The sequence below is a fragment of the Eulemur rufifrons genome, chromosome 10, assembly GCF_041146395.1.
Source record: "Eulemur rufifrons isolate Redbay chromosome 10, OSU_ERuf_1, whole genome shotgun sequence".
Lineage (NCBI taxonomy): Eukaryota > Metazoa > Chordata > Mammalia > Primates > Lemuridae > Eulemur > Eulemur rufifrons.
The window spans coordinates 30,786,075-30,798,179 of NC_090992.1; the positions used below are offsets into that span (position 1 = coordinate 30,786,075).

Consider the following 12,105-nt stretch of genomic DNA (forward strand, 5'->3'; position numbering starts at 1 on the left):
AATGGTACACTGATTTGTGCTAGTAAGATAAGCAATTTTCATCATGCATCTCAAGGAATTTATAACACTAAGAAATAGAAGAAAATATTAACTTAAATCTCTGATTGAGAGTAGAGAAAGGGGTATCCTCTTGAAAAAAGAACCCACAGAGGTCCTTCGTGCCACCTGACAAAAGAGCCTGCTGGACTTTTCCCAAGTTGGCTTTCATTGTGGGATGATGGAGTCTTCCAGGACTTTTCTTAGGATCGTCTTGGTGTCCTTGGCAACTATCTCAAGTAAGTACATTTGTTTCATTCGTCTGAAGTAGTGGATGATGCGGTCACCTAACCATGGAATGTACCTAAGAAGACTAAGGAATGCCCTCAAGACTGTACATGTCATCCAAGTCAGTCTCAAATCCCTTTTGTTGAGACCTTGCACATCACGGGACTTCATGATGTTCGTGTAGTTTGTGAATGTCCTCCCCATTCTCTGTGTCACCTGCCAGAGAGATTCATCATCCACACCAAAGAGCAATCGGTAGGCTTTCAGACATACAGCCAAATCATCTGCATCCAAGATGCCACAGGCATCCTGGAGAGACTGTGTGGTTATTTTCTTCTGCAGGAAGGTCGCTTTGTCATTAATGGCCATCTCACAGGTGTGGGACAGGTTTTGAAGAAGGTCGTGACATCTATTTTTTATGAGATCCATTCCCAATGTGTCTCTAAGCTTTGGGAAGTCATACGATAAAGGTTCAAGACTGGAGACCAGGAACATAGGGGGTTCACACACTTGCTTCTTCTGGAGATTTTCCAGAATATTTTCTCTGATAATCTGCTGGAGCTGCCCTTCTGGGAGGGCACTTGTGTTGAGGTCCATGTCCAGCTTGGTCCAGACAACGTAGAACTTTTTTCTCATGTCCTCAATGCTTTTGGCAAGCATCACATGATTCATGTTGAACTGTTCAGATGCGATGATGATGAAGAAGTCATATCGGCTGAACTGCATTTCCATCAGATAGTTCTCCAGGCTCTCGGTGGCACACCCTGTGCCAGGCAGGTCCCACAGCACCACATTTGGAAAGTGGGGAGATAAATAGCAGGCACATGTTTGGGTGGTTTTTAGCACCCCAACAGGAGCTGAGGCCTCCCCCTCATGTCCTATGTTCCGAAGAGCATTGATGAAGCTGGACATGCCATTGCCAGAGTCCCCTGTCACAGCAATGTTGACTGGTGTCCTCGACACTATCTTCAGTGTCTCCCTGAGGGCAGAGACCACCTCTGGCAAGTTCCCATCCGCTACGGCTTTCTTGATGTTCATGGCCTCCGCCTTGGATAAAATACCCCAATGCTTACCCTGTGGCGAGACAGAGGTTAAGGATGCAGATAATGGAGTGTGAGGGGACAGAGGGAACTCTGTCACATCAGTGAGCGGTGGAGGAACCTGCAGAGGCAGAAGAGCAGGTGAGTTAGGAGGGACAGGGTGCCTGAGGATCATCTGACTCGGCATCTCCGGCTCAGGGTTTTCTCTGTCAACGATGACCACAGGAAAGACAGCTGTATTAAGATCAAATCAAGCAAAATGCGCTTATTCAAGCAATGTGTGCCTTCCTTCCAGGAGTGGAAAAGGTGAGGCCCCTGAAGAACGCTCTGAGGCTTGTCGTGCCCCCAGTAATCAGCAGGAATGTGGTCACAAGAGGACTTGAGTAGCAGAACAAACCCAGTCTCCCAGATGCCCCCACAAAGGTGTTTTGTCTTTTATTCCATTACTCTCCGCTGACATAGGTCTGTTCCTTCAAAATTTTCAGTACATATTTTATGGCCTGGAAAAGACCAGGCAAGTAAAATCACCTATAGACCTGATCAAATTAAAAAGCTTCTACACATCCAAGGAAAGAATCATGAGAACAAATAGACAACCCACAGACTTGTTGCATGCTATACATACAGTAAGGAGCTGATAACTAGAATCTATAAAGAACTCAAGCAAATCAGCAAGGAAAAATCAAACAACCCCATTAAAAAGTGGGCAAAAAACATGAACAGAAACTTTTCAAAAGAAGATAGACTAATGGCCAACAAACATATGAAAAAAAGGTTTAACATCTCTAATCATAAGGGAAATGCAAATCAAAACCACAATGAGATACCACTTAACTCCAGTGACAATGGCTTTTATCAAAAAGTCCCAAAACAACAAATGCTGGTGTGGATGGGAGAGATAGGAACACTCATACACTGTTGATGGGACCGCAAACTAGTACCACCTCTATGGACAGGAGTAGGGAGATACCTCAAAGAACTAAAAGGAGAACTACCATTTGATCCAGCAATCCCACTACTGGATATCTACCCAAAGGAAAAAAAGACATTCCATTAAAAAGACATCTGCACTCAAATGTTTATAGCAGCACAATTCACAGTTGCAAAGATGTGTAAACAACCCAAGTTCCCATCAATACATGAGTGAATTAATAAAATGTGGTATATGTATACCATGGAGTACTACTCAGCCATAAAAAGATGGTGAACTAATGCCTCTTGTTTTAACCTGGATGGAACTGAAGACCATTCTTCTAAGTGAAGTATCACAAGAATATACAAACAAACACCACATGCACTCACCATTGACTGGAACTAATCAATCAACACTTACGTGCACATATGGGAATAACATTCATCGGAAATCAAGCAGGTTGTGGGGGAGGAGGGGATGAATAAATTCATACCTAAACGGGTACAATGCGCACTATCTGGGGGATGGGCACACTTATAACTTTGACTCGAACAGTACAAAGGCAAGTTATGCAACCAAAACATTTGTACCTCCGTAATATTCTGAAATAAAAAATACATATGTATATGTAAAAAGTTTTTTTAAAAGTCACCTATATATTTCTCTCCTGTAGGTGGCACCAGAGGGCATAAAACATCCGATTCTGATTGCCTGTTTGAAGTCATCGTCTGTTCCTGTTTCACATTTAACCTCAGCAAGCAGGAGGGCTCACTTGAAAAGCGATATTGAGATGCTGCAAAACATATGACGTAAGCTGCCTTCTTTTGACTTTCCCTCAGCTTCCGTTAGTATTGTCATATTGGGCCCGGCTGAAGTGAGGGGGGAGGGAGTCTTCTCAAATGTTCTGCTCTTCTTCAGGGCAGTGATTAAACAATTTATCCTCTAGACCTGGCTCCTGCAGGTTCCCCACGGGGCCGGGTGTTTGGACCGATTGAAAGGTGATTCTCTGCTCCTAAAATGGCCTGGCAGGCCTGTTTCACACACTCAGCGTGAACACATACTTGCACACTGTGCACACCCACTCACACTTGGCGTGCACACTCACCCATGCCCAACTATGTTCACTCATGCCCACACACACCCATTCACACTGACACATGTGCACACACCCTAACGTATTCAAGCTGACACATGTAAACACCACCATGTATACACACTCATGCCTCCTTGCTACACACAATCATACATGTTCATTCAGGCTGAAACATGTTCACCTAGCCCCACACACACTCATCCACCCACACCCATTCATGGTGACACACGTTCACACAACTCACATTTGGTGCATGCATGCTCCCACACACACTGTGCACACAGATACACACTCACTTAGGCTGACACACGTTCGCTCTCCCACAAACGTTCCCTCGTGCTGGGTGTGCACTATGCCCACACACGCTCCCACATGGCACATGCTCACACGCTCATGCACACTCACAGTTTTGCCTCCTGAGTGCCCAGGACAACACCCAGTACTTGCCCTATAAGGGGGCCCAGGAAATAGAGAACTGGTCGCAGCTGCCCACCTATGAGACGTGAGGAAGGGACCTATCAGCGGGGCCAGAGAGCCCCCGTTCTTTGGGCTGTATGTACGTCTTCAATTTCTTGGTGCCTCACTTGTCTTGGGAAGAATCTGTGACCCTCCGAATAGTGAGGGCAGCAACTGATCATTGACTTCATCTGTTGCTAAATAAGGTATCTGCTAAATAAAGTAACTCAGTTGTAACAATAATTATTTTGGTTTACGGGAATAACTAGTTTTTTCTCATCAAATGCTACTCAGATTACAGTTGCTTTTAGCTAACTCACAAAGGGGAAGAGGTAACCTACGGAAGCCGGAGGAAGGGAGTGGGATAGTTGCCAGGTTGGACTGGGATCCCCCCGCAGCCTGGCAGGAGAACGCAGTAGGGAGGTCTGGCTCTCAGAGTCTCCCCTCGTGTCTCTGCATGGACAGCTGGTGGGTTGGTTAGGGTGAGGAATGAAGCGCTCCCCTTCCCCACTACATTCTACCTGGTAGCTACACAGGGGAGTACAGCAGGAGCACACGCAGGTGGAAGATGGGGCCGGGGCCCTTGGCTGGGCCATTTTTTAACCCACATACTCCCAGAGAGCACTGCTTTATCTGGTATTAAATGCTTGGCATCATATTATGCATATGCAAACCTTGGCACTTACCATAAAATATTTCCACTAGACTCTTTACTAGTGTACCCCTAGCACCTAGAAGTTGTTTAACGTATTTTCATTTGATTAATGAAATACAATGCATTTTGTGTATTTCTTAACTTACTAGTTGACAGGTAAATTGACTTCCCTTTCTAAACTCTGTCTACCTGCTGAGCCTGGAGCCTACTCATATGCACCCCATTCTAAAGCACATTCTGCAGGGTGTTACAGTCCACGGTAAGTGTGGGATGTCAGCACAAAACCCTCATACTTTTCCAGACTTTTTCTGTGACCATGACTGTGAACCAAGCCAGCATCTCCAAACCTGCCTGCCCACCTGTCCACCAGTGCTGAGCCACACGGAAGAGAGCCGTAGACCCTGCAGCCCAGCTCCCGTTGTCTTGCCCCAGTTCTTGCTCATATGATCCATTTGTCCTGTGCCCACAGTGGAGGTTCACCAGCTGCACCCTGGACCTGCCTGAGCCCCAGCCCCAGGATTCTTCTGTGGCTGTGGCTACCCAGGCCCATGTGTCACTGCCAGGACAGGGGGGCATGGTTTACTCTGCATGGGGTTGGATTATCTTCCAGGAGGCGTCAGTGTGCCTGTGTGTTTGTGTGCATGAGCCTCCAGAAGCACTGACCTGGAAATTTAGGAGACGTTATCAAAGTCACCCTTGGTTGCAATTGCCCCCAAGCTCTGCTCTTTGAGTATCCTGCCCAGATTGTATCATTGGATACCCTTCTCCAGACACAGGCTGAGGAGTCCTTGTAGAAGAAGAAGAGGCCCTTCTAAAGGGAGCCCAGAGACCAGGTTCAACTAGAGAGTGGCAACCATACCAAAAAAGGAGAACCAGACCCTGGAAGGAGCTTCTTCCTAAATTTACTGAATGGGACTTCCAGTAAGAGATACATTTCATATAGGAACCAATTACACATGCACACAGATGCATCAAAAGTATTACAAAATGAGTTGCCTTAAACCACTCTATACTGTGATATCTTATTCTATTCAATTCCATTCCATTCTATGAAAGTTCTTTCTTTCATCTGTTAGTTTTTTTAATGCTGGTCATAACCCACTAAATTAATTTCATGAGCCAAGGGACACAGAAGGAAGAACATAGATTAGTGGATGCCCCATGCAAAGTTATATACTTCATTCCACACCCAATTATCTTGATCCCCAGACAAAGGTACTTATAGTGAAGTAGAACCTGGCTTTAGCACTGATATAGAGTCTGGGACATCAGAGAATTCCATGAGCCCAGAAACCAATGTGGACCAAATCCCTAGCTTTTTTCCTGTCTGATCATTATCAGAAAAGGCTGAGGGAAAAATCAGTATGATTTATTCTGGAAAAGCACAACACATTGCCACAGGTCAACAGTGTACGTGCTGGACAGGGCATTTTCTGAAGATGGTGGGAACTGCCACGCCCCTTCCCTTAGCCCAACACACACACACACACGCACAGACACAAGCACGCACACTCATTAAAGTCATCTACAAAGGAAAGATTAGTGCCCTGTGGTAAGAACAGGGCTCTGGATTGCAGATCAACATTTTAATTTAGAGGAATTAAAACGTCAGTTAGACACCTAATTTCTAAACTCCCAGCCTCCAGGTCCCTATTCCTTGGGTGATCTAGCCTGGCCAACTGATTGATGGACAATTCCAGACCATCCCAGACATTGCCTGCAGCCAATCCTGATCTCAGGATGCTGGCTACACATTGAATGGCAAGAGATTCCAACTTAGTCTCTAAAGAATATGAGTGGCATGTCCTGTCTTGTCTGTCCAAATCAATCCCTATCAGGAAACTCCTAATACCAGGGGATCTGGATGAGGGGTGCACTGCCTCCCACACTTGTGGCTTGGCAGGGTTTGGAGCAGCAAAAGTATTTGAGAGTGTTGTACTCAGAACTTGATGAATGGCAGAAGGGAGACCTGCTCTGAATTCATCACTGAAATGAAACAAGCCAGACCCAAAGCTTTGCTTTCCTGCGTGTCAGGGCTTCACCTCCTACTGTCTTCACAGGAGCCCAGTTTTTAGCCAAGCTGCCCTCTGACGGGCCCTCTCACTTACCAGCAGCTGGAAGCAGAGTGTCTATGATCAGAAGTCAGGGGAACTCCTGGTACTTTGCCCCTTCCCTATGGAAGTGTTCACAGCCCTTCCAGACAGAGGCAGTTCCCTCTAGGCTTATCCAAAACTTGATACCAGGCCCCGTTTGCTCCAAAAAGATGAAGTGACAGATGGAAGTTGTAGAAAGAGAACTACCCGGAGATGAGGAGCTGGAAAGTGACAGGCTGAGAGTTAAGAGCTACCTTCCTGGCCCTGGCTGGTGGGTCAGTCAGCTCTCACTGCTCCCCTGTTTTTGTACCAAAGTCCTCCTCCTCCCACCCCACTCACAGCCCAGCGGGAGGGGTTTGATGAGGCAGCTTCCCATTTCTGTTCCTGGAAATGGCTTATTTCCAGAAGTAGACAGCGTTTCACTTTCTCATGCCTAGAAGCATGAGATCCAAATGGTACAGGAGGCGGAGCAACACTGGCCTTTGCCACATGGGCAGGGAGGGCATCCTTGGGGTTCCTGCTGCCCCTGCAGAGGCCAACTGGGTGCCACAGAGTCCCACAAGGGGCCCTGCCTGCCTCCTCACCCCCAGAGCCCGTGGCCTCATGCATCGGTGCTGAGTCCTGTGCGACTGTGGACATGCAACCCCAGGTGAAGTCTGGAGCCACAGACAAGTGCAGCCACGTTGAAAAGTCATCTCCCCGGGTTGCCTTGCTCCTGCCCGGGTCTAATGTTCACCTCCACCTCAGCCCCGCCCCCAGTTCCGCCCGGGGCTGTGGCATGTACCCTTCAGCAGGGTGCTCCTCTGCCTTGCCGTTCTCCCTCCATCGACAGGGCCCCACTGAGGCAGCACCCTGTGACCTGCTCCCTCGCACCTCTGCCATCGTGCACGCCCCTGACCACCTAACACGAGACTTTAGAAGCCCTGCTGACATCCGTGTTCTGCGCTAGATACAGACTTAGAAATCCGAGGCACCACACCCGTGTTGCTTGCTCTGTATTCTCAGATCTTGTGCATAGGGCCACGTGTGACTGGTGCCATGTTTGAATGTTTGTGTCCCCAAAATTCATATGTTGAAACTTAATCACCAGTGCAGTAGTATTAAGAGGTGGAGCGTTTAGGGGGTGATTGAACGGTATTAGTGATGTTATAAAAGAGGCTTGAGGGAGCCTGTGTTTGTCCCTTTTGCCATGTGAGGACACACAGAAGGTGCCATCTACGAAGCAGAGTGAGCCCTCACCAGACAAGAAATCTACTGACTCCTTGATCTGGGACTTCCCAGCTTCTGAAACTATGAGCAATAAATTTCTGTTGTTTCTGAGAGTCTTCCCAGTGTAAAGTTTCTTATTACAGCAATGCAAATGGACTAAGACAACTGGCAAACGCGAGAAGGTCAAGGTTTGAGTGCCAACACTACACACTACTTGCTACGTGACCCTGAATAGCCACTTAATCTCTCAATGATGCCCATGTCCTCTGTTTTAAATGGGGTCACTAAGAAAAGCTCTCCAGGATGTTTAAAGTAAGCGGAAAGACACCCCAGGGCAAGGGAGCTGTGAGATCATAACAAGATGATACAGTGTATCTGTTTTCCAGGGATTTGCAATTGCAAAACCACTTACGCAGCTACGAGATTGTGAAATTGGCTTTGCCACCCTTGAGTCCTTGCCCCAGTCAGAACAGAACAACTGTCACATTGAGGAGACAGGACAACAGGATCGCTGTAGGGAGCGTGTGGATGTGCTTTCCCCAAAGACCAAGGTCAAGGGCTAGAAGGAAGAGCCCAGTGTGCGGGGCCCAGGTCTCAGGGGGCTAGATGACCTCCGGGGAAAGGCACTAGGACTACCCACCTGTTGCAGAGACCGAAGAGGCAAGAGGGGGGCTGTGCGTTGGGGCCTTGCCTTTCCCAAAGACCCCACAGGGGACCCGAGTGAGCCCCTCCTGGCCCTCACACTAGGGGGTAGGAAGTAGCATTCACCGCCCCAGACACCATCGAGACCGACTGCAGCTGTACGCGCCGCCTGCGTGAGACTTGCCTGCTCTGCACCGCTGCCCCTCCGCTCCCCACCCCTCTACCCTCCGAGGCTCCCAAACAGCAGAGACTCAAAGCAGAAGAGGTGAGAGAAGGAAAAGACCAGAAGCTGACAATTTGCTTGTCCCTACTGCTGGTTTCTCAATCTGAGGTGGGACTGACTGGGGTGAGGGAGATTTAGGTTTGACAAGGGTCTGGGGTTTGTCAGAATGTCTGGACTTCTGATTACTTGAGTGTGACCAGGAGAGAGGATGTTTCCTGAGCATGGCCAGGGAATGTTAATTATTCCTGTGTAATATTTTGGTCAATTACCGGGGAGTACTATGCGTCCTTACTGGAGCAGTGACGCAGGGGGCAGATGAGGAGGAATCAAGTTGCTTTCAGTGGTCCCAGAGAAGATTCCTCAGTCCCATCTCACTGCGTCCCTGGTCCCCAAGGGCCAGATCCCCTCAGTGAATAGGGGCATGAGCAGTGAAGAGACCTCGGCCTGCCCAGCACTGGCTGTAGAGGGAGGAGGCCCCAGGGGCTGGGTGGGGAGGAGGAGGAGGAGGGTCTCACTGCATTTACACCGACCCAGAATCCTGGTCCGTCACCCTAATCACCAGCTCTGCTCGCTGAAGACTTGTGCATTCCTCTCAGTCATCGAGAGCCCTAGTCCCGGCACCACTAGTGTCTTGCCATCTCCTCTCTCACTGACCTGAATCGTGGTCAAAAGCCTTTCACTTTCCTGTTCCTAGAAACTCCTGCTTTGTTGGAAGAGAAGAAAACATAATCTGATTTCACTTTTCTTGTTAATATATGAAGCTTTCAAGAAAAAGGTAGAATCGCTAACTTAAATTCCAACACCCTCCCACATTCTAATAGGCAAATCAGGCATTTCTGTTCCATATACTGTGACTGGTGTGAAAAAAAAAAAATCAGGTGTGAATCCCGGTCTTCCACCTAATGAGAGATTTGGAGCTCATTGTCTCCGCTTTGGGTCTCAGGCTCTTTGGAGATTAATCAGCAGTGGTAGCCCTCAAGGATGTGGGAACCACGCTAAGAAAACCCCTGGTGGCCTGGGATCAGAGGGCAGGTTTCATTCCTGACGAGGGTCCCTGTGTCTCTTGCCATCACTGCCCATCCGCACTCAGCCACAGCAAGGTAAGAAGATTCAAAGGGTTTTGCCAGAACTTCTTCCCTCTTTGTTTTGGGAACAGGCAACTGTTGCCAAAACAGTTAACATGTACATCCATCAGATTTGACATTCTTGGAGAACAGATGGGAGGAGAGTGGTCAGAGCCAAGTGCCAAGTATAGCCAGACAAGTAGAAGGCAGCAAGAAGAAACACCTTTCATGAGAAATCTGCGAGGGAGGGAAGAGATCCGGGGTGTTTTTCTGACGGCTTGTCCCTGGGTGGGGAAGGCTACAAACAGAGGGGTGAACAGGCATCTGATACTAGAGAAAGTGTCCCAGAGGGGGCTGAGGTCCTTGGGTCCTTCTCAGCCGGTGTCTGGAGCATTCTCTCAATTTGTGTCTGGGATTCATTATCTTAAAATGATTCTTCATTTTATTCAGGGTTTATGAAGATGAACTAGGGATAAGGTATGTGTGGGCACTAGAAAAATCTTGAAGAATTTAGTTATTTATGGTCTCACTATTATTCTATTGTTCTGGTTGATGTTCATCCAAGGACGCAGGATAAAGTGCTCCTTACACAGCTCGGGTAGAGGGTGGGTAGTAGTCAGGAGTAAAAGGGCATGTGTGCTGTGCACCTAGGTCTCTAGCAGAAGGGAAACAGAGGCAGGAGTGACCAGGGACAAGAGTTGCTTCCCATCTATTAGAGGCTGGTTCTCTTCCATCCTTGCTCTTCTCGGTCACTGCCTCTTATGAACTCCTCAGCTCTGCATGTTGCTGACTTTACCTGGGTATCCATGGGTGACATTCAAAATATTTAACCAACGGAGATGGCCTGAACACAGACTCACAGAACTACCTCCCCGCTATTGACACCAGGAGTTTGCTGGCACACGGCGTGGAGGACACTCGGTGAAGATGCACTCTTAGTTATCCGTAGATCCTACACAACACAGCTACCCAGATCTGCCTCTGTCTGCAGCCTCAAGGACACACGTGGCCCTCCAGATCCCCAAGTGTGGCCCCTCACCGGAATCCAAACTTCACAGAACAAATCCCTTTACTAAAATGATTTGTTCTGTAAAATTTGGATTCAGTCAAAAGGACTCACTCAAGGATCCAGAAGGCCAGATGTGGCCCCAAGGACACAGGTTTCCCACCCCTGCAAGGGAGGGAGGGAGAGAAAGAGAGTGTGTGTACACTGACCAGCCCACCCTATGAACTTGAGTGAGGTGTCCTCCCAATGTTTCTCTCTGCTATTCTGCTTTAGAGCTGTCTTCAGATCCAAGACAGCCCATTTGCCCAGTGTGTTTGTGCAGCCCAGAAGTATAGAGTAGGTAATGTTATTGCCGGCGGGAGGGGCGTCCTTTTACGTATTAGGAGAGAATTCCAGTGAACTTCATGACTCATGCCTCTTTGGAATATTCCTAATTATATTCTACTTATCATCTATCATATTTTGGCACTGCCAGATTTCATTTTGTATTTTTCACATTAGACATTTCTAATTGACTCCAAACAAATATGAGTAAAGGGAAGTAAATTAAACCCAAGATAGACTAACTATATTTTTATATAATCATCAACTTACAGAGTTAGATGAGACTTCATTTCACAAACATACACACACACACACACACACACACACACACACAGTGTTCCTCAGCCAAGCTTTTACTGGTATCCTTCCACTGATGGGAAACGCCTTTCTCTCTGAGAATGTCCACTGCCCTGGAGGTCTGATTGTGAAGAAGCTTTGGTTAGCTTGAGCTTAGATCTGTATTCATGATGCATTCAGTCACCAGAGTCTGTCTGATCGTTAGTAACATAACAGAAGTTCAGTCTACCTTCCAATTAAGAGGATTCAAATTATAAGGGAAAAAATATTCTGTCCCCATTAAAATTTCATTTCTCCGCAATAAAAATTCCTGTTTTCTTCAAATGCTATGCCAGTTCTAATTTTATTATTCACTTCTATCCTGGTCCACTAGATCTGGACTTGTTGTCACTAGGCAGTGCCAATCTTTAATTATATTGGTATATTGTACAAAGTGGGTCTGAGAGGTACAGGGAAACATAAAACTACCACCTCTCCACTTCTTATCTCTTATTGATACATTCAAATGTACTGACATCTATAGTTATACTATAGAAATATCATTAGATTGAAAGAAAACTGTTTTGCCAATACCAAGACTGTAGTATAAAACGCATATGGATAAACTAGTTAAAATACAGATGCCTCATTCCTACCCTCTATAGATTCCAAGTCAATAATGGCAGCATCTGTGTGGAATTTTAACCTGTATACATTCAGATTTGGAAATCCATGGGTTGGACTTACCACCCGGTTTAACATAATAGAGATGCTGTGTAAAGTAAAATCACTATTGCATGAGATGTATGGAATATTATATGGAATACGTTTCAGTTGAATTTGGTCC

The 12,105-nt window shown here is 47.0% G+C and overlaps 1 protein-coding gene across 1 annotated transcript; it reads right to left on the bottom strand.

Moving 5' to 3' along the window:
• Window positions 1–204: 204 nt before the first annotated feature.
• IRGM (immunity related GTPase M) lies at window positions 205–1,491 on the bottom strand. The gene has a single exon (XM_069484358.1). The coding sequence runs from the start codon at window positions 1,489–1,491 to the stop codon at window positions 205–207; it is 1,287 nt and encodes a 428-aa protein (XP_069340459.1).
• Between the last annotated feature and the right edge of the window lie 10,614 nt (window positions 1,492–12,105).

Excerpts from the sequence above, each read along its gene's own strand:
- IRGM (XM_069484358.1), bottom strand. The coding sequence starts at position 1,491 with ATGCCGAGTCAGATGATCCTCAGGCACCCTGTCCCTCCTAACTCACCT.